The 21,888-nt window shown below is 53.1% G+C and overlaps 4 protein-coding genes across 4 annotated transcripts; 1 reads left to right on the forward strand and 3 right to left on the reverse strand.

The window, feature by feature from the left end:
• Positions 1 to 255: 255 nt before the first annotated feature.
• H257_02600 (hypothetical protein) lies at positions 256 to 1,128 on the reverse strand. Its single transcript, XM_009826312.1, has 2 exons — positions 541 to 1,128; positions 256 to 464 (listed from the first exon to the last, which is right to left on the reverse strand). The coding sequence occupies exons 1-2, from the start codon at positions 1,108 to 1,110 to the stop codon at positions 354 to 356; spliced, it is 681 nt and encodes a 226-aa protein (XP_009824614.1). The 5' UTR covers positions 1,111 to 1,128; the 3' UTR covers positions 256 to 353.
• Positions 1,129 to 1,449: 321 nt separating this feature from the next.
• On the reverse strand, positions 1,450 to 3,580 carry H257_02601 (hypothetical protein; the record flags this gene model as incomplete). Its single annotated transcript, XM_009826313.1, has 6 exons — positions 1,450 to 2,079; positions 2,129 to 2,170; positions 2,234 to 2,313; positions 2,377 to 2,913; positions 2,977 to 3,056; positions 3,108 to 3,580. The coding sequence occupies 6 exons, from the start codon at positions 3,578 to 3,580 to the stop codon at positions 1,450 to 1,452; spliced, it is 1,842 nt and encodes a 613-aa protein (XP_009824615.1).
• A 387-nt stretch (positions 3,581 to 3,967) lies between these two features.
• H257_02602 (hypothetical protein) lies at positions 3,968 to 7,368 on the forward strand. The gene is made up of 2 exons (XM_009826314.1): positions 3,968 to 4,411; positions 4,468 to 7,368. Exons 1-2 carry the CDS (start codon positions 4,037 to 4,039, stop codon positions 7,009 to 7,011), a joined length of 2,919 nt encoding a protein of 972 aa, XP_009824616.1. The 5' UTR covers positions 3,968 to 4,036; the 3' UTR covers positions 7,012 to 7,368.
• Positions 7,168 to 21,745, reverse strand: H257_02603 (hypothetical protein; the record flags this gene model as incomplete). Its single annotated transcript, XM_009826315.1, has 32 exons — positions 7,168 to 7,795; positions 7,848 to 8,552; positions 8,726 to 9,681; positions 9,745 to 9,937; positions 10,020 to 10,336; positions 10,391 to 10,609; positions 10,657 to 10,844; positions 10,904 to 11,175; positions 11,232 to 11,422; positions 11,496 to 11,696; positions 11,750 to 12,253; positions 12,319 to 12,594; positions 12,657 to 13,049; positions 13,099 to 13,312; positions 13,379 to 13,635; positions 13,717 to 13,947; positions 13,999 to 14,132; positions 14,195 to 14,283; positions 14,341 to 14,624; positions 14,679 to 14,818; positions 14,927 to 15,523; positions 15,742 to 15,932; positions 16,025 to 16,393; positions 16,458 to 16,902; positions 16,967 to 17,104; positions 17,172 to 17,461; positions 17,533 to 17,819; positions 17,896 to 18,362; positions 18,423 to 18,610; positions 18,660 to 19,000; positions 19,095 to 19,556; positions 19,616 to 21,745. 32 exons carry the CDS (start codon positions 21,743 to 21,745, stop codon positions 7,168 to 7,170), a joined length of 12,297 nt encoding a protein of 4,098 aa, XP_009824617.1.
• Positions 21,746 to 21,888: the final 143 nt, after the last annotated feature.

The following is a 21,888-nucleotide window of genomic DNA, read 5'->3' on the forward strand; positions in this document are numbered from 1 at the left end:
GCCTCCCTCGCCCCCGCGTACAAACAACGATCCGTCGTGCGACTCGACTTTGACACGGGGCGACAGAAGTACGGACTCTGTCGACAAGAAACCAAACACAACGGACACTAGCGATGTCATTGAAGAGCACATTCAAGAGATTGTGAGCCCGCGATCGACCCTTCTCGAAGCCTCATACGACGACGACACGGAAGAAATCCAAGAGGAAATCAACCTACTCCTCGATTTTGTGTGACGAATAGGATACATGTAAATAAAACACCACGTTATGTTGGTAGCTTAGCACATTCCAGGATTGTAGAGCAGCAACCTGCGATAATTACGACCTAGTATATGAATTCACAAAATGATCACTATTCGACTGGGATAGCGGTGGGGGCGTCCGAGATATTCGTTCCAGGAGGCGGTGGAAGGTGCATCGCTTCTGCCGTGGGTACAACTTCGGGCTTGGCCACAGCCACAGCCTACCGTATCGTCACAATAACGCAGGATATCATACCAACTAACTCCCTGGTTTGCATGACCTAACTTAGACCTTACCTTCCATATCGAAATGGCGATCCATAGTTTCGTCGCAATGTTGGCCACAAACAGCACCATCACAAAACGATTCGTGGCACACCCGGGGTAACTCTGCAACCCGTCGCAGTGCAGTATGCCAATTTGAGCTGGCGAACACAGCATATCGTAGAACACGGCGCCGGACGTCCACAGACTACTCCAGACGACGTCCGTGCCGCAGGACAGCAGCATCACCGACACAAACAGCACGTTTGTCTTGGTGTGGCGGTTCGAGAACGGATGCACCGTCGCCCAAATCGCCAGTGAAAAGTTGTACGCTGGGAACGCCACGTACGATAGCTGCATGAGTAGCGAAAACAGCAGCGACACCGTGCCAGCCCGAGTCTGCCATTCCGCCCAGTACCCCTTTGGCTCTGCCGCAATGTGGTTGTCGTGGTGGTGGTGATGTTGGAGTTGATGCTGCTGCTTCTCGTGGTCAACATGGTGTTCCTTGGACGAAGGTCTATCGTCCATGCTCTCGTCTGTCGGTGAAGGCAATGTCACCGTAGGAAGCGACAGGTTGGGCACAGGTGGGCCGGGCGTGGCCATGTCGGAGGCTCAATAACACCCCTTCTACGATGTGAAACGGGCAAACGACCGCAAACGGTTACATTACCTCGACATGTAACCGTCAAAACCCGGATGACTCACTACATGTGTGACAGTGAGTTCAATGTCATAAACAGTTGTCAAGACGTTTGATGCAATGGTCAAATCATTTTCACCTCGTGACACCAATCTGACCCCACGAACGGGGTTGTGATACTAGCGTTGTCGACAACCCACGCATTTCACAATCATATAGCTTGTCCACGCATTATGACTTGTGGATGTCAAGTTGACATCCATATATTTCGTCAATTCGCATGTGAGCTGTCGTGGGGATTGTTAATTAGGGGTGTTAAGTGGTGCATTGCCAGAACTACTTTCATGGCCACAGATGCTGGTGTAATGCTCAACCACTTGAAGGGACTGCTTGATGGCGCGCATTCGGCCGTCGTCCGCCCAGAACATGTCCACCATGCGATCCAAAGCCGCGATTTGTTGGGGACAAATCTGACCTTGCTGTCCAGCGGGGACGTGCGACGTGGGCGGTGTCGTTGCGTCGGCCGAGGTACGACTGCTGTGGACGATCTGTCGACCGGCGAGCCAAGTTGTACATGCCGCGACTTGTTTACCCTGGCGCCACAGCAGCACTGTCAAATTGAGCAAGGCGTGCGCACATGTTGGAAACCGCCGTCGACAGTCGTACAGTTTTCGCAGGGCGTCGTCCGTACGGCCGTGGCAGGCCAGGACTAGCGCCTGGTTGTTCAGCACCTGCGCATACAAGTCGTTCGGGGCTTCGTCATCGTCTTCACCCGACAGCGCCGTATCGAGCTGCTGCAGTGTCCAGTCACATTCTTGAACTTGCTCCAGACAAAAGAGGGCGTCGGCTTTGTACAGTAGCAGCACTGGGTCCCCCTGGTAGCGTTGGAGAGCGGCATCGCACACCCCCAACGCCTCTCGGTGTGCGTTTACCTACACACAAGGCAAGGATGGCGTTGGACGAAAATGGCAACGTACCTACCTCCAATAGCACGTACACGTGGTCTCGAACTAAACTCGACAGCTAGAAAAATGCATGGGTTGGGGTTAGTTGTGGTTTATATCATGATATTATATGCAGTTGAACCTGAAAAGGACCAATAGAAACCCTGTCCGTGGCCGCCAATTCCAGTCGCTGAAACATCACGCGAGCCGTGCTGTAATCCTCTACACACATCAAACACGTACTAGAGTACTTCTACTATGAGATAATAATATATACACACGTACGAGATTGAATGCAGGTGCGGGCCATGTAGGCTTGCACAGTGGCCAATGTTAACGGAGATGCTACGGGACGCACGGATATTGACCAGGCGCTTTCTTGAGGCGCGGGGCTTGTTGTTTGGGTTGTGGAAGGACCGACGTGTATGTCGTCGAGGCAGTACTGGAGCACTTGCTGCATATCAGTCCACTTGCCCAGTCGTCCAAGCAGCATCGCGTAGTTGAACAGCGACAGGTTGGTGCTTTTCTCTCCCTGGTCATAGTCCAGCGCAATGGCCTTCGCCAAGCAGTCGCCAGCTGTAACGTCCTCCGCAGCGCCGACAACAATGCGGTGTTGGGTCAGAAGCCACGCCTGCATGTTGAGGCACACGATGGGTCGAATGTCGCCTGCCATGGCGGTCTCGAGAAGGGTCCAGATCTCGTCGGACGAGACGGCCGTGGACGGATACGACGGGGTGTGTAGGGGTATATTGTGGCGCGTTCGTTGATGTACCCACGAATATGCAAGCCAAAATCCTTGCAATGGCGTGGTGGTGGATATCGCTACGTGAACGAGGGACGGAATGACGGATAAAGGGAGGTGGACGCATGTGGCAACATTCTTACCGCCGTTGGCTTGAAGCAGTGACACGGCCGAGCCAAGGTCGTTCTGTCGGAGAGCTATCCAACCTTTGACCACTTTAAGTCTAGGTAATGCAACTCACTTAGATGGGACATTTGATGGAGTTGAGTTGTACCTGTCGCGTTGCACCGAGGCCATCGATGACAACACATTTGTGACGGAAGTTGCCTCGTCTAGCAACGACCCATGGACGTAGCAGTAGGCGAGGACAATGCCAAATGCTTCCACGGACGACGTCGGCGCGACTTGGACGAGCTTCTCAAGGACACCCACGTAATACGTAGTTGCGTGATGTGGTTCTGGCTGTCCTTTGCGGAGGTATTCACCACCTAGGAGGTGCTGATGCATGTCACGCAAGACTCCATGCAACATCGCTTGTGCTTGGATGACTGTTAGTGCAGGTGGAGCCTGGTTGAACGCCCACAACACGGCGTTCTTCGCTGTGGCTGCCCACACTTCGATGAAAATGCCAGAAGATCTCGGAGCATAAAGAACATTCTCGTGCATGCGCTGGAGAACCTGCTGTACATCGGTCCACGACTTGCATTGCCGCAGACCGCTGTCCGCGATCGCATCGACTCCAAGCATGTTGCTTGAACAATGAAAATACTCATCCTTTTAACCAATCACCATGTCACAATCAAATATCCACTGTAAATAGTTTTACTATTCAACGATTGGCTAAAATACTCGTACAATAAGGATATTATTTCAATCATCAAATGTTCCAAGGCGGTGACTTCTCAGTGCGCAAAACTTTGACCTACCTTATTGTAACGTTAGGCGACAAGTAACGAATGAATACAAGGAGCGACCCTATTGCTTCAGCGTCATTGACTTGGTAGAAATCTACATCGCTTTCTGCAAGAAGGAAGATCAAACATTATAGATTGCGCAGTATTGCGTCTCAGAGGGTATTCAAAGAAGCAGTTTTACCAACCAGATATCGAGAACTTCCCTCCACGAATGTGATTGGGCCATTCAAGACATCGTGGTCACCACCAGGGAATTGACAGCACATCATCGACCAGCACCGTTGACTTAATGGCGGCGCAGCAGCAGGTGAATGTGACCGACTTGGAGCGAGCTGTGTTGTACGCCTTCCAGTACGCAGGCGCTAGTCTGAACGATGCCGAGTCGCAGAAGATCAAGGAGGAGGCGGAGCTGTACTGCCTCGTCGCCAAGCAAAGGAGCTACCAGTTGTTCCTGCAACTGTTTGAGGTATCGTCGCACGACGAGGTCAAGTTCTACTCGCTGCAGGCGTTGCAAGAGTACCTGACGGAAGGCTCTGCGTTGCATACCCAGCTAACGTACAACATGTCCCTTCATATCCGCACCAAGCTGTTGGCGTGGTTGCAGGTGCAGGACAGCTTACCGTCGTTTGTGAAAACCAAACTCGCTGTCGTGATCGCTCTTCTGGTACTGTACCGTCATCACCTTCAACTCCAAGATATCGTCTCATGCATGGATGATAGATTCGCCGCGACTACCCCGACGCATGGGGCTCGGCCTTCCACGACTTGTTGGCGTTGCTCCCGCGTGGTCCGTTCATGGTGGAGATGTACTTTTGCATCTTGAATGCTACGTACGAAGAGATTGTCGAGTTCGACTCGACCCGCTACGGGGCCGAATACGCCAGCCACAATATGAAGATCAAGGACGCGATGCGCGATGGCCCGACCAGCTGCATCGCTCAGTCGTTTGACGTGATTTACAACGTCCTGACGGCATACGACCAAAGCGACGGTCATCTCTTGGCCTTGTCGTTGGCGGGGCTAGAAACTCTCCAAAAGTACATTCAATGGGTCGACATTGCCCTTGTGATGCGGTTCGTGCCGCTGTTGTACCACACGTTGTCGCATTTCGACGCGCTTCGATGCCGCGCGGCCAACTGTCTTAACCAAGTTGTGGCCAAAGGCATGCAGCCCGACAAGAAGCTGGCGCTGTACACGTCGCTGGACCTCGTGCCGGTGCTCACTGCGTTGAGGCAGTCCGTGCTACATGACGACGACGACGTGTGCGAAGAGATTGGCGAAGTGGTCAACACGGTGGGACTGGAACTCATCATGTGCATCGATTCATTCCGGCAAACCAACGACCAGGACCGATACCAAGCAGCAAGTGCGATGCTGGCATCGCTCATGCCCATCACGTGGTTCTTGTTTGCCCACGACAGTACCGATGTATCGCAGGAAGTGCTTGAAGTGGTGAATGCACTCACGGGCCTCTTGCGAAGCGAACGTCCACAAGACGTGTTCCAGCCGTCGCAGTATCTCAGTCCGTGGCTCCATGGTATTTACCGGCAAATGCGGTACCCGGACGAAGCCGACCAGGTGGACGACGCCGAATTCGAAGACTACCGCCGCCAACTACGCTCCATATATGTCAATTTGACACGGATGCGACCCGATGTGATCTTGCAGTACATTGCCACGTTGCTCCAAGACGCGCTGCAAAATCTCCGCACGATGGACCACCGCGACCTGGAAGCGTGCTTGGCGCTCGTGTATCACTTCAAGGAGGGGCTCACGGGGGTCGAATTCCCCCAGCAGTACGATGACCCCCAAGGACCCTTCATGCAGTTGGTCGTGGCGATTCACACTGCGTTTCTGGCGCCGCATCTCAACTTGCCCGCGTTCCACTACCGCACCCTGTGCATGTATTACGAGATCACGACGCGCTATAGCACCCTTCTTCGCATCGACTCGAACTTGTTGCTGTTGCTGCTGCAGCGCATCTTCGGGTCGGCCGGCGTCGGACACCTCCATCCAACTGTGCGCTCCCGGTCGTGTTATTTGGTCCTGCGCCTTCTGAAGTCGCTCGGAAGTGCCGTGCATCCCCACATGTCGCAGCTCTTGCAAGCGATTGAACCCCACTTGGTGGTGCCGGGCACGGACGCGTCGGCCGCCGCCGCGAAAGCCGACGGCCTCACCCTCGAGGATCAATTGTATTTATTTGAACTCACGGGGTTTCTGATTGGATCGATGCCTGCCGCCGACAACCAGCTCAAGTGGCAGTACGTGGAAATCGTGCTCACCCCCCAGCTCGCGCAGCTGGACCAGTGTCTGCGCCAGCCGCCATCCGCCGAGATCAGCGTCCATCTGGCGTCCGTCCTGAACGCCATGACCCACATCCTCAAGGGCTTCAAGAGTCGCCAGACGCAAGCGATCTTCTCCACGACGTTGTCGGCTGCGGCCAGTGTGCTGCTGGCGTACCGCACCAGTGACATTGTGCGCAGCAAAGTGATCATCACTCTGCATCGGCTGGTGATTCTGCTGGATCCGGCCGTGTTTTTGTCACGGGCTGACGTCTTGGCCGTGCTCATGCAGTGCTGCGAAGCGAACGACGTGGTCGAAGTCGTCCAGCTGATGAACCAGCTCATCATCCAGTACAAAACCGTGCCAGACTTCTACAACGTCCTCGACCGGAACGCGCTTCCGTTCTTGCAGCGCATGGTGCAGTTGATCTTATCCGACCAGACCAATGCCACGGAAAAAGCCACCGCCCAAAAGTACCTGTACTCGTTCCTGATGAACGTCGTCCAGCACCGCCTCACGGGGGTATTGGGCTCCCCCACGAATGCCGCATCGCTGCCCCAGGTGTTTCAGCTGATCCTGGACGGGTTCAGCATGGAGCTGCACATCATTCGGGCAGTTTCGACCTTTTGCCAGAACTTGGTCGAGCACGTGTTCAAAGAAAACGCCAACCTTCTGGCCGACCACCGCGACCACGTGCGCCTCTTTCTGCTTCAAGACGTGCTGCCGCTGTTGTTTCAAGTCGTGCACACCAAAGAATTTAACGCCCGAGATGCCCAGAGCCTCATCGTGCTGCGCGATGTGGCCAAGCTGCAAGTGGCCATCTACGGCTCGGCCTTGCGGGAGGACTTGATCCATGCATTGCGTGCGTATTTCGCCACGATCAGCATGCCCGTGCAGTTGGTCGACGAGTACTGTGACGCTGTTCGTTCGGAGAACGTGTCCAACGTTGTGAGCAAGTACGCTGCGTTTGTCCAGTCTTGAGCGCATTGGTTTTTCATTCCATGAGCCCCCCTCCCCCCCGACAACCACTAGCATCGGCGCCGTTTCGCCCCCTTTATGCGCGGCAAGTTTAATAGACCCAATTATTCAAGTTATTCAGTAGTACGTAGTAGTTCATTGCTTGATTCGTTTTAGTTGTTATCCTTCCTTTTGCAGCAGAAGCGCCACCCCTGCCATGATCCATTTGGCCTTGGCCACCTTGGTGCTCAACGTAGCCAAAAACACAAACGTCGGACCTCGTTGCGACGTCATGTACACGGGGCATTCGTACACGGACGTGTCGTGGCGAAAGTATCCGGTGGCAGTCGCCTCCCAGTCTTCTTTGATCGACACCGCGCGGATATAGACGACGGGCATGAGACTCGTCACCTCCTTGGGCACGGCGTCACTCAGATAGCCAGCACACGGGTGGTCCAGGTCGTCGATCGTGTACGAGTGGGCTTGCAGCTCGTCGGCGTCTTCGCTGAGAAACCATCGCGCCCCTTCAAGATACAACCCGTGGACAAAGAAGCCCTTTGTGGCGGCACTAGTCACCGCGGTCGTGTTCAGAATATGCGTTTCAATGGTCATGTTGTCGAGCGGAAAGTCCAGATTCCGCGCCGTGACTTGCTTGACGGCAGTGAGGAATGCGGCAGGATTGAACAAGCCAGACAGCCACATGGACGTGGGAAGGGTCCAGTCTGTGACCCATGCTGTGAGGAACGCCACGCGCTCCAACAAATCGGCAAACCACACTTGCAGCGACTTGCGGGACGCCCAAGCGTACCTAGAACCCCCATTTCTACGTCACATTGTTGTTTGGTTTATGTTGTTCATACCGTTCCCACGAGCAACTATGGAGTGGGTTGCGACCAGGTACTTGCTGCAACGACATGGCTTCCAAGAGCTCTTCCATGGCATCGGTCATGTTGAGCTGGCCATTCATCCCTTTGATCAAGTCGTTCAATGACTGCCGCATGACTTGAAGCAACGTGTTCATGCGGGTACATTCTTGCAAGGCTACGACCACATACGGCGCCGTGGAATGGCCTTGCTCCAACATGGGCTGGGCTTGCTCTTGTAGGGAGGAAAGGGCAAAGTCGCTGGGCAGTTGACTCGTGAGGCTTTGGACAATGGCTGCTTTGTTGGAAATCGCAGGATTGTGTTGATTCGACGACGTGGCAATCCCGAGCATAGCACTGCCCACCCGTTGCAAATTCAGAAACAAATCGCTGCACGCGTTTGTCATGGTCTGAATCTCCGTGTTGGGGTGCAACCCAAAGATCGAGGGGGTTTCCACGGGCAAACTCGTGTCGATGAACGCGGCATACTTGGAATACGTAAACAAATACGGATCAGGTGCAGCTAGCCCTGGCATCAGATCCTTGGACTTGAGCACGTCCTCCTTGAACAACACTTCCAAGTACGTTTTATTCGTCAAGCGGTCCCAAAAGTCGGTGATGTGCCCACCATACATAATTTCCCCAAAAATGTACCGCAAGTCGTCCCACGGAAGCTTGTCGTCCAGGGTTTTGTCCATGTACCTACGTATCGACACAGGTTCAGATACATATCATTTCCAACAGACTCAGATGCAGATCAGGCAGGTTTCCGATGTTAGACTCTGATAAATGTCACGTTTTCAACAGACTCAGATAAATATCATTTTCTAGGCAGACAACTCGGACAAAAATATCAATTTTCAACTTAACGTTACCGTCGCAGCACATCGGCACAAAGGGTGAGGTCGCCTTGGTTGAAACTATACGGACGACTCCAGCCTTGACATCCAAACCGCTTTCGCCCCAAAATCACGGCATGGTAAAAGCACAGGGCAAACAAACACCCTTGGTATTCGCTCGGTTTCAAGCTGGTTTCGATGGTTTTCAACGAAAAAGACGCCCACGCGCGACTGAGATTGCTTTTCAAATCGGCGGGCGCTTCATTCGCCACCTTGATGCACACTTGGAGCAGCGTCTCGGGGATATTGGTGACCGTAGACAAGCCCGGAGCTTCCGCCGACAAGAAGCACCGAAAGTTGGTATCCGCCGTGTGGCTGCACTGGTCCAAAATTCGGGTGAGTTGGGGCAGCCATCGAGGCATCAAATGGATGTTCTGGAGCACAATCCACGACCCCTCGGCTGCAAACTTCTCGAGGGTGCGCTCCGCTGGTCCTTCTTGGCCTTGGCCCATCGAGATGAGCGCAAAATTACCCCTGTCCGCCGTCATTTGAAACCGTTTCCCGAGCTGTTCAATGTCTGCGGTCGGGTCCACGCCCGGAAATAAGATAAAGAAAAGAGGTGTCGACGCCGAAGCCTCTTGATAAATGCTCTCCAAGTCGAACGGCGGCTGGTGGATAAAAAACGATCCCATGTGCGACTCAATAAACGTGCTCAGAGCCACAAGCAACCTGTCTGGCCGAAGCGATCGGATCAACAGCAACTGTACCAACGGAGTGCGGGCTTTTCCAGGCATCGGGTCGCTTTCCGGTGTATCGGATTGATACCAGTCTTTCCATTCGTCGCCGTCGAGTTTGAACTCGTTCGTGAGCAACGGCACGAGTTCTTCTAGTTTCCGCAGCTTGGACCAAGCAAGTTCTGGCAGCCACTCATTCAGAATGCCAATCGCCGTCGTGCACGTCGTCGTCTCGTCCGCGGCAGGACTCGTGGTCAACTAGAATATCAACACCTGTTAGTCAACCAAGGACATGCTATGTCATGGACAGCTGGTTCGTACAAACGATATTTCTGTGGACGAGATTTTGTTTTGTTCTTTCAGAATCGCCAGACACAACTGAGTGGCCACGACGAGTTTGTCTTTTTCAAACAACCCCCGACGAACGTAGTCAAACACGACTTCGGTGATGCTCGATTGCAAGTTCAGACACCGCGGCGCAATCACGGATTCGTCAGGGACTTCTTCTTGCGCACTACAAACGACAATGACGTTTCAGCATATACGTTGCCAAAACGAAGAGGTACAAGGTTACAATCGTAGGCTGGTTTGGTTACCTGTCCAGAATGGCTTTCATGTCGAAATGTGCTTCTTCCAGAATGCGGTCCATGAGCAGCACGTCCACGTTCCAATGAAACCGCTGGCTGACAATCACCCGTTTTGCCACAGCTTTAAAGCGCGAGAGGGCCGAAGTGGGCTTTTTATCGTCGTCGTGACCCTTGGAACTGTCCATGCCCCGTTGAAACATAACGACGAACGCATTGAGGGAGAACACATGGTACGCGTGCAGTTTGTGCAAGTTGTTGAGCACAAAGAAGAGCAGCGCCCCTCGTCGCGCCACGCCTTGGTACCTTGCGCTGAGTTGGTTGATGGCCTGCACCAGAGAAGGATATCATTATTACGTGAGCAAAAGGAGGTGAAACGGTACAAGTTCAATGTCGGCGGCATTCTTGGCTTGGATAAACAGCGCGTCAGCGGTGGCTTTGGTGGTTTCCAAATCGCCAATCAACGTCACGTTTTCCGTGACGTCGCCTTCGGCGTCGGCGAGGCTGTTGAGAATTTTATCTTCCAATTCCTGCATCGTGATCTTGAACCGATTTTGTTGCTGGATCAGCGCCGTCCTTGCTTTTGCTTTCTTGGGCCATTCCTGTCCACCCAATTGTCAGATAGATGCGATTCAGTCGATTCACGAACCTTTCGAATCACAAGCGACAACAATTGATCTTCCAACCCATGTGGGGTCACGGAAAAGTTGACCAACGTGGTTTCTGCTTGGATTTCAGGGGCGTAATGTGGATTGGCCATGGTCGTATGCAAGTACAGTCGAAAGCTGGGGGCCCATTCGATGACCTTGTCACCCAACTTTAAACAAACTTTACGTCCTACGAGATGAATTCGTTCATATTTGTCTCGAGCATTTCAAGTCAAACTATAGCCAGACCTTTGTGCATCGTGCAACGGCTTATGACCGGCCAAAGGAGGGGGTCGATCTTGTCTTCGATGTTTTCCAGCAACAGAGACTGCCCGTTTTCGATGGCTGCCTCGAGTGTCAACACCAGGTTGGGTTGGTACTGTCGGACCACCACAAGCGCTTCCTTTGCCCGCAGCCAATGGATGGCCTGCAATTGAGGGTCGATCATCAACGGCCATCGTTTGCAATGTTGCACAATCGTGCCATTTTCAATCGACACGCGGTCGCTTGGAAGGCCAAACCTAAGTGTTCAAATGAGTGAACCTCTCCGTCAGCCTCCTCAATGTGCAAGACGTACCCGACCCAAGCCGCTTCGTCCGTGGCGGGGGTCAACATGGACACGGGGGTCGCGTCTACGTGCAGCGCCAGTGGTTTCTTGAGCCCAAGCAAGAACGGACGCCAGTGGCTATTCACTAAAAGTTCGCGGTACGGTTTTGTAAACGGCCCTGCATACGACACGAACGCCGCTGCTACGAGCACATCTCCGACCTAGCCAACCAAAAGCAAAACGGTGTTTTAGTCCTTTGTCTATAATGTAGTCTGCCAACATATTTGTTCTTACGATGGTTTCCGCTTCTTTCTTCAACACGTCGACGTTTTGCTGCCACCGGACGTTTTCACTGCCCAGCGCCGCTGTCAACCGCTTGGCCAAATTCATGCGAATTTTTCCGCGCTCGACCGTCGCGATGGCCACGTTGACGTCTTCGTTGGTTTGTTCGTAGGCGGCTGTTAATTTAGTTAAACGTTCTTGCAGTCCTTGGACCTAATCATGCCACCAGCTCGAGCAGTTCTGGCTAGCCATGGCAGATATCGTACCTTTGTCTGCACTGCCGCGAGCTTTTCGTTGGCGACGGTGTACTTGTCTGTGATTTCCTGTAGCGCCTTGCGCTTGGGCTCGATGGTCACCAACACATCGTAGTACAACACGATGTTGATCACCCACGCACACAGCCCCGCCGCCGCCGAATTTCGCTTTTCAATGATCTCGACGTTGAAATGAGGCAATTCTAGCAGCGGCCGAATTTCTTTCCAGTTGGCTTCGGGCACGGCGTTCGTGTCGACGAGATTTTTGAAGTTTTTGAGCTCGTCGATGAGACCGTTGACGTTGGCGAGCAGAATTTTCTTGCAGTTCTCCCACGCGCGGTCCTTTTCCTTGATTTTTCCGTTCTTTTGCACTGGCACATCGGGGTTGATACCGGCAAACAGCACCAAAACGCTTGCGAAAATGTCGCCGACGCCCGCGGGCGGTTTGGACATGGTTTTGCAGTTGCCCAAGTCTTTGCGATTCAGCGTGTCCAATGCTGCCATGGCTGCGTCCACCTAGATGAATGGAGTTGGTATGGGGGTTCCTTATGGATGTATATTGCATGTGATACTGTATGTACCATTGGCTGGGCAGCGGCCAAGTCGCTTTCCGTGTCGGCCTTCTTGACCGCCATGTCTGCATGAATCACGGCGCACTTTTGAGCTTCGACATTGGCTTTTTCCGTCTCTTGCTCCACAATCAGCTTGTCGGCGGCAACGACGTCAGCCATCTCTTCTGCAATTGCCTTCTTCTTCATCGCCTCCTCAAGCGTTTTCGACAAGTCTTCTTCAATGTTGGCCACAATATGCGACGTACTTTCTAGCTTGTCTAGTCCCGACTGCAGCCTGAAAATGGCCTACGATAATACGAAAACAAAATGAATGCATGAAAACGCGTAAGTAACTTTGGATTGATGACCTTGGCCATGTCGTGCTGTTTGGTCACGAGAAGCGTCGTGTAGAGCGCGAGGAATTCCAGGTACGTTTTGGGCGTCGTGTAGACAATGCGGCCTTCTTCGAGCTTGAACTTTTCAGCCATGACATTCACAGCGTCGAACGAATGCGGCATAAACTGCTCGACTGCCGCCAACGTGTCACCGTGGAGGGTGGTGGTGCTGAGGCACTTGACAGCGACGCTCTGCAGTGCATCCACCGGCCACGGCTGGAACCAATCAATGATGGTGCAGTTGACCAGCGCCGGGAACTTTCTCGCCCAACCTCGAAAGGTCGACCCCGCCGGAGAAAAGCACAGCACGCAGTGCACGTTTTCCTTGAGCTGATGCAAAAAGTACGCCCAGCACGCATCCTTCTCCTAGAATATGACGAGTGACGACGAGGACATAAATCATATCATATCGTACGCCTTTGAACTTCATGACCACTTGGGCCACGATCGCGTCTTGCTCTTCCGCCGTGTACAGGTCGGCGATCGCCCCAGAACTCAACAGGTCGTTAATGTACACGAGCATCCGTTCGTTCTTGATGTCTGAATCCGATAGGAGAAACACGAGCTTCTCGCCTTTGACCCCCGCGCGACCAAAGATGGCCTGCAGGTCCGTCTTAAAGTCGGTCAATCTATCCCACCACCATTATCATCATCATTCTGATAGTTTTACATGTCCAATGATGAGCAACTCGTACGAGTAATATTGCGTGATGGTGATGTCCACGACCGCATAGTGCACGAGATGGGCGCTGAGCCGGGCGAGGGACTTGCGTCCGCTGCCGCCCACCCCCACGAGCATCGCGTGCCCCGAAGCGATCGAAATAATGCGCATGATCCTGGCCACGTGTTCAATGGCGTCTTTGAAAAGCACTAAGTCCATTTTCGCATTCAACATATTGTAGTCTGCCAGCGCCTCTTCCAGTCGGACTTTCATGTCGGGGAGCGACGTCACCTATACAAAACACCATGTTCATGTCAATTGTAGCGATATAGTACACTGTTATTGGGTTTTTTCAAGTATCATTTGACTCACCTGGTCGTAGTCCAAGTCGAGCGCAGCGGCCGACATCGGCTGTGGGCAAAACACAAGCGAATCAGCGTTGTCCTGTGCAAAGTACTTTTGTACGGGCACACTTGGAAACAATTTCTTGGCGTTGTGTTGGGCGAGAGCATTGTACTTGTTCAAATCTGAGTGGGATACAAGGCGGTCCCCGTACACCCTCGCCGACTCGTGGAGCCACAAGAGAACAAACTTGCTGCTTTCCTACTCGAATTGGTCAATCACGAATACGACCAACGGCAACAACAATACTACCTCGACATAGGCTGGTTTGGACATGAGAATGCCTTGGACGACATTTGACAGATGCCGAATGTTAAACTCGTAATGAAAATTCGCTGCCGTCTTTCGAAATGCCGTCGACACTTGTGCGTGCAAATTCAACGCTCCTGCCAGCATCGCCCAATATCAATATATCACTTCGACGACAAAGGGCAAAGTCGGGGTGTACCTTTGAGAATGTTAACGGCGACCTTTCGAATGTCGTCGTTGAAGTCGTTCAAGTGACCATCCAGAAAAGTCTGGTATATCGACAGCAGGCTACGATTATGATGACCTGTCAGGCCTATACATTCAGATTGAGGGCAAAGTCAGTACCTTGTCGCACTCGGCAGCGCCACTGCAAACGTAACAAAGTGCCGCTGGAGGCGGGGGTTGATGTAAAATGAACCCCCCGTGGGGTTCATGCAGCTCACAAATTGGCAGTCCACCACCTGCTTGACCGTAAACTTGATGCGGTCGTACCAGTGGTTGTAGTCCATGAGTTGCCGCAGCAGCGCGAGGGCGCTTTGCGTGTGGTATGGGTCGACCATGGGCAAATTCAAGTCGTCGAGAAAGTAAATCCACTGCGCGCCATTTACCACCGGGCCAAACGTGGACCCCTACAACCCCATCACGTTAGGGTTGATCGTCGTACAGAACATTGCCCTATGTACCATGCGTTTCACGAGCTTGGACTCACAAGCGCTTTGCAGCACAGCAGCATTCGTGTAATAGTTGAAGTTGATGGTACTCGACATGTAATTCTTGCCTTGCGCGTTGACCAGGTTTTGCTGCAACGCCGAATTCAAAAAACCTATCGCAACCAATATGATTCTAACCCCACCATATCAACCCGTTCATGCTTGCTTGTAAAGGTACTACGAGAACAGTATACAAGCGTCCACTATTACTGGTTGCCAACCTTTGATCGTTTGTGTTTTTCCAGTTCCGGCATGTCCACATAACATCACACCATGCGCTTCACTGATCATTTTGCTCGTCCAAAGCAGCATGCTCACAGTTTCCGTGGTCGGCACAGTCACGGCGTGCATCGCGTCCTTGCCGTCAAACTTGACCGCTGTGAAGAACGGACTGAGGCGCCACGAGTCAAATTGCAGCGTGGTTGGGTTCAAGTAATAGTCAAAGACGGTGTCTCGGATGGGCACTTTGATGCCTTTAAACTCGGCGCGCCACCACTCGGAAAACAGTTTGCGGTAGTCGGTGCCGTCGTCGGACACGCATAGCGCCGCACCAAACGCCCAAATCGACGCAAACCCGCACACAATCTCAATCTTCTTGGGGTCGTCCACCACCGCCGTATTGAGCGTGGCATCCAAAAAGTGAAGAAACCCCTGTACGAGCGATATGTCCTGGACTGGCACGATGGTTTTGAGCTTCTTGACGTACGCCAGACACGGCCCCACGTAGCGCATGACCGATTCGCCCAACCGCGCGCGCACTTCGACATCCGGGGACGTGTCGCTCAGCCAACTCGCCAAAAACGATTCGTGTTGTGTTCCTATAACGTACAAACATGATCAGTGTCGAAAAATGATATATATGTAGATGTCCGAAAAACGATACTCCTATATTCTAATGCAGGGGGTAGATTCTGATTCCCGACCATGATAAATGTATGTTGTGAGTCCCGAAAATGATATATATTCGTTGGCCAAAACGGCAACATAATCTTGGTTCCCACCACCAATATGCATGTAAACGATAATGAAATCGTACCTTCGTCCGCCGACAAGTAGAGGATGCCCGCGCGACTGACGGTCGCGGGGGTGGCATACGCGAGATCTCGAATTTCAAAGATCAATCGCATGTACTTTTTGAGCGGAATCCGTTCATTCGATGCCAACGTCAGCGTCTTGTTGTCGTCCATGACACTGTTCATGCTTTCAATCCAGTTTGCATCCAAGTCGCTACAATTGTAATAACACGGCAAAACAACATATATCAGTCATATGGTACTACTATTTATAGAGTAGTTGCTGTAGTGTAGGTACATATGTACCCATCGAGGACGAGCCACTTGGCCTGCTCCGAATCGTCGTTGGCCAAGTCTCGCATGACCTTTGACAGCAATCCGTCCTTCCATTCGCGGGTGCTCACGTGCATAGACCCGTACAACTCGTCCGTGGACACCACCTTGGGGTTGATATCCACGAGTTTGACCTTTGTGCCTTGTAACCCATTCGCCGTCTGCAGGGCGAGAATGCACTCGGACTTGCCCGATCCCGCCGGTCCCATCACAAACACGCAGTGACGAAGCACCAGTAGCTCTTCCAATTGCACTACCTTGAGGCGGAAGCTCTCTTCGGGCCACAATCCCAGCGTTTCGCACGCGGATTGAATATGCTTTTCCAAATTGACGTTCACTTTGCTGCGACGTAACAACCATGAGTATGATGTAATGTGCACAAACGTTTAAGCGGACTCAGTCGTACCGAGGTGGCGGCTGCTCGGGAAATAAGTCGTGCAACAGGCCGTGGAATATCGGCTGGTCTTGCATGACCAGCTTGGGGACGTTGAAATCCCGAAGCGCGCGCAAGAGAAGCTGGGACTCGGACAGCGTCGGTTCGTTTCGCTTTAACGACCCGGTGATGAGTAGAATCGACTTGATTGCTCGAAGGCCCCAGTCGTAGTGTTCCTGCTGGGACAGTAGCTCTTTGCAGAGATGGTAGAGGTGGTAAAACTTGGACGCCAGCGATTTCGCTTCCGTGAACCCTTGCGCCATGAGCATGTTTTCACAAATGAGACACAAGTCGGGCAACATGACTGTGATAGGTCGGAACAACGCTTTCAGTCCCTCGGGAAGTTCCGAACGGCCTAAATACCCAGGATTCATCGTAATAAACGTGCCGCACGTCGGATCCAACACCACCGTGTCCCCTACAAGACACAAAACCGTCTCGAACAATGAAAATAGTCGGTCTTCGGAATAGAAAGAGTCAACCTTCGAGCACGATCGAAGCCAAGTCGCCCTTGATGCCATCACAGACAGCTTTGAATTGCAAGCAGCACACACTGAGAACTTCTGGAATCAGCCGATTGAACTCGTCAAAGCAACCCCACGCACCACTCGACGCCAACCCTACACCCCACAAAACGCTGCTGTAACCAATTTTCTTGCCTTTTTCATACATTTTTAACATGCAAACCTTTGAAAATATTGCCCAGGCTTTTGAAGTCCATTTCCGGCGAGCAATTAAACACATAACAAGGTTTTCCCAACGAACTAGCTAAGTCTTTGGTCGTTTCTGTCTTGCCCGTGCCCGCAGGACCAGACGGCGCACACCCCAAGTGCAAATTTAACGCTTGGGTGGCGGTCACGTACATGCGATCCGTGAGTGGGGTGATGACCAGCCTCGCGCCATTTCCAAGGTATTCCAACCCGTACTCAAACGAGGCGTCGCAAATATCCAACGATGTATGGTCTGTGACCAACAACCTATACCACCCAACATGAGCCATATGAGTTTGGTTCCACGAAGAAGGAAATATTGAGGAAAAATTCTCTACCGAGGCTTGAGCTGAGCCTGCCACACAAACGACGCCAAGGACGTAACGTGTTGGCTAATAAGAGACTGGATCACATCGCGACTATGGGCATCCATCGTGATCATGCACATCACTCTCTGCCGCTCTTCATCGTGCAACGACCCACGGGTCAGCTTGATCAAGTCGTTGAGTTGAATCGTCACTTTCTCAAGTAATTCCGATAACGCACTGACGTGGCCGCTGCCGACGCCCACCAGCGCCGCCTCGACACTTTTCACGTACTCCATTCCCGACACCAACAGCACCACCTACGCAATTCAAACAACGCCCCCACACAAGTAAGTAGAAATTGTGCAATAAAAGTCAAACTCGATCCCTTTTTACCTGGGCAGCGTCTAGCAATGCGCCGTCGTTGGTTCGTGACATGAGCCAGTCTGTACGAGACAATTGCGGGTATCGCCGAATGGTGCTTTTGATGTTTTCTTTGAGCGTGAGCTTCATCCCGTTCAAGGCGTCCGTCAAATAGCCTTCGACTTTGCCGGACAAGGTTACGGGCGCCACGAATCGAATGGTTTCCTTGCCCACGTTCGAGACGAAGTGGGTGATGGTCGAGGGCGTGTCAAACTTGAACGTTTGAGTGGCCAAGAACACCTTGGACAAGTGCTTGGTGATGGCATCGGGGGTGCCGCCATTCGACAGAATGTCCAACAAGTCGGCTTCCGACGTGAAGTAGAACCGTGGAAACAACCGCCTCTTGCCGTCGAGGAATTCGATGAGCGAGTTCTGGCACTTTTGCAACGATGTCGTCAACGTCGCGAGCTCTTGCAACTGATGCGGGCGTGCTGTACACGCTATGTACACACCGTCGTTATACACTCAATGGGAAACGCATGGTTTAGCGGCCAATGTACCAGTGAGAATCACCTTTGCCTCTGCAAACGACGTCAATATTTCCTTGACAGTGGTGTCGATCGCAATAAATTGGGCGGCATCATCCGGTAGCTCCCTTTTGACTTCCTCCGACCCGATAAAGAGGGGTTCTAAGTAAGACCACGTGCGTTGGATGTCCCCTAGTGCAACGGTAACATCCCCAATGCACCTACACTCCTTGATTAGCATACATTTGGGCATAAATAAGTTCGTTATACGTGAGCTTCTGGGACCACGCCTCGCTAAGCCCCTTGAAGTACTGGACGCGGCTGCTCAGCATGCTCTGCAGCATTACTTGGTCAGCTTCGAGGACTTCGATGTCTTCGTCCCGGACACGGAGGATGGGAACCTGAGTGTCCTTGTACACGGTAACGTCGAACGAAATGGTGGACCATCGGGCGTCCACTTCCTGCAGTGCTAGCTCGACCTGAGACTCTTTCTGAGCACGTTCCGTGAGATCTTCAATGTCTTTTTGAAACCGATGGAGTTTCAGCTCCATGATGTCGGCAAACTTGAGTTCGGCGTGGTCGATCGGGTTTGGAAACGTTTGTTGGACCAACTACGACGATACGATAAAGAGTCGGTGATGCTTTTCGAAAGCGCGATTGAATGGATTCAACAAGTCGACGGGTTTCAAAGATGAGCAGCGTTACCTGCATGAGCTCCACCCAATGCCGAGATTGTATGGACGGGTGACGCAGGGCTTGGTACAGCGGACAGCTGACCAAAAAGTCGTGCGCCAATGCTTCGAGTCCCTGGTACACGTTGCTGTCCTTGATTTCCTTTTCTTTTCCGGCAGACTTGACCAGATTCATCATGCCCTTGGCCTCGTCTTCCAGCACAGCGCCGTCCAAGTCGACCCAAAGCAATTCCATGGCCATCTGGAGCTTTCGGCTTATGTCCCCCACGACTGTCCACACAGTGCGCAGTCGTTCCAGCGTTCTCGCGACGTGCTGCACTATCTTTTCGCTGGGCTCCATCAATGCCAAGCACTCGAAAATCTCAGCCACGTGGCGCATCCGCTTGAATGCCGAGTCCTCCTTGGCAAAATCGACCGCCGCTTCGTCCAACATGTGCAATGCGTTGGCCATGCCCGTCTCAAACTCCCAAAAGCCCTATTCAAATCAACATCATTAGCTATCCCAGTTCGCACATTGGACTGCAAAGTCCCCACCTTGTGCTTCATCTTGGCCGCATACACCAACAGCTTTTCGTGGTACACTGTGATGTCGCCCTTGGTGCGCGAACTCTGCGCGGCAAGTCGCGGGGCGATGCGCGCCGCTACCACGGGTACCTTTTGAACGAGGTCGGTCCAGCTCGTTTCCAACAGTGTCAGCTGATTGCGTTCCTTTTCCACGTCCACGGCTGTGGCTAGAAACGCGAGCAACGACTTGGTCTTTTCCAGCAACCACCGCGTCTGGTCGCCCTTCTTGTCCACCGTGAATAAGTGTTCCTTCAACTGAATCAACGCCGCCGTTTCCTCGGCAGGCGTCCCTGACAAGCCCACGTCTAGCTCCAGTCCCTTGCCGCACTCTTCAATCAGCTGCGTCAACGCCACGAGATCACTCGATAGCCCGTCCATTACCAATTTGCCCGTCATGCGGTTCATGTCTCTCGCCATAGCGTCGTCAAACGTCACCACCAGAGGAAACCCATACACCGTCCCCACCACGCCCCCAAACGTCCCGCAGAACTGGACGGTGATTTCGTACTCGCCGCGAATGGGCGCCGTGTACGTAATGGCGTATGTGCCGTCATCCATGTCCTGGATCGACGTCTGCAGCTCCTTGTCATCGGCGAGTGACCGCACCGACGCCTGGAATTCGTCCCCCCCTCGGGTGCGATGGTGGCCATTGGCGTCACACGCTTGCAAGAAAAACGTGATGGGTTCGGCGGAAGCCCCACCCGAGAGCACCCCCGCGCCAAATGCCAGCGTCTTGGCCGCGCATGTGACGGCGAAGAAGTTGAAAAGCTGGAACGTGGTCGTGAACGAGTCGCCCTGCAACGCCACTCGAATCTGAACGTCCCCAGGTGGAAACATGGAAAAGTCGGGCGTCGTCACCGTGAGTGTTTGGTCCGTGACGTATGTGCCAGGGACGTCGATTGTTCCCTTGCGACAGGAAAAGCGTACGATCACCGGTTTCGGGGTGAAATCAATGCCTTCTAAGATTAGCAAGAGACCCCCCGTGATCGCCCCGAACGACGGTCGCACTCCTGTAATAGCATACGGAGGGCCAACGACGCAACTCACGTCGAGTGAAAATACATCGTTGAACCACAAATTAGCCCAGCCCCCGCAAATCATGAGGCGGCTGCCCTTGTCGTCGTACGCGAGCGTCGTGTCCGCGCGGGGCGCGGGGGGAGTACCATTGATCTCAGGCACAGTCCAAGCAAACGTACCGGTGTCGAGGACGCTGATGTCGTTGGCAAACATCCCCGGGGCGCCGTACTCGTTCATTTGGCCGAGCACGCCGCCAAAGCAGAAGATCTTGGCGTTCGGGATGGCCAACACGGCACAACTGGAATGGTTCCACCGGGGTGACGTGTGGTTCATGTGCGACCCGTCCACGGAACTCCAGCAGGACGTTTCCGTGTCGAAAATGTGCAAATCGTTGAACTGGGTCGTGCAATTCCACCCGCCAAACACAAACAGCGTCGTGTCCACCGCGCACGCTTGATGGCCGGACCGGCGCTCGGGGCCCTTGCCTTTCGTCGACACTTTACCCCAGGCCATTGTGTCCACGTTGAGTGCATACAAGTCATCAAAGTCTCGACGGGAATATCCTTGCCCGCCATATCCACCAAATATGAAGATTTCCCGGTTGATGAGGCTGGCAGTGTGGCCACCTCGGGGAGCGGGGCAGCCAGGCCACCCGAGCGATGCCTTAGAGACTTGAGCCATAGAAGCTCGTGGCGTCGCCTGTGGCACCGGTTGGCTCCATTCCATCGTGATAGGATTGAAAATCCACACGTCTTGAAATCGAGTGGTGGCGTTGTGGAAACCGCCAAAGAGAAAGATCTTGTTGTCCACAAGTGTGGCAGAATGCTTCCAGCGCGGCAATGGTCCCTTTCGAAACGCCACGCGGCTCCAATCACACGACCCATTGGTGTGGATTCGAAGCTGGAACAGGTCGTTGGTCGGTCCAGGCGGCTCGGCGTAGTCGCACCCGCCAAAGAGGAAGCCATTGGATCCTACTATCGTGAGGGTATGACCGCTGCGGCGGCTGGGAGCTTCCCCCGAACATTCTATCTTCCGCCATTGTAATTGCGGAGTCTGGTTGCCCGTGTCCATGTCCGCCTCCATCGCACAAACTCAAGGCCACGCGACCTTTCGCAATTCGTCGTTGATACTCCAGTATGGTACTTGGAACGTTTTGATTGGTTGCTGGAAATTGTTCCTAGATCTGGGAGTCGCGCCACCTTGTGCAACATCATCACCCTGTGATC

The sequence above is a fragment of the Aphanomyces astaci genome (genome assembly GCF_000520075.1).
Source record: "Aphanomyces astaci strain APO3 unplaced genomic scaffold supercont1.4, whole genome shotgun sequence".
Lineage (NCBI taxonomy): Eukaryota > Oomycota > Saprolegniomycetes > Saprolegniales > Verrucalvaceae > Aphanomyces > Aphanomyces astaci.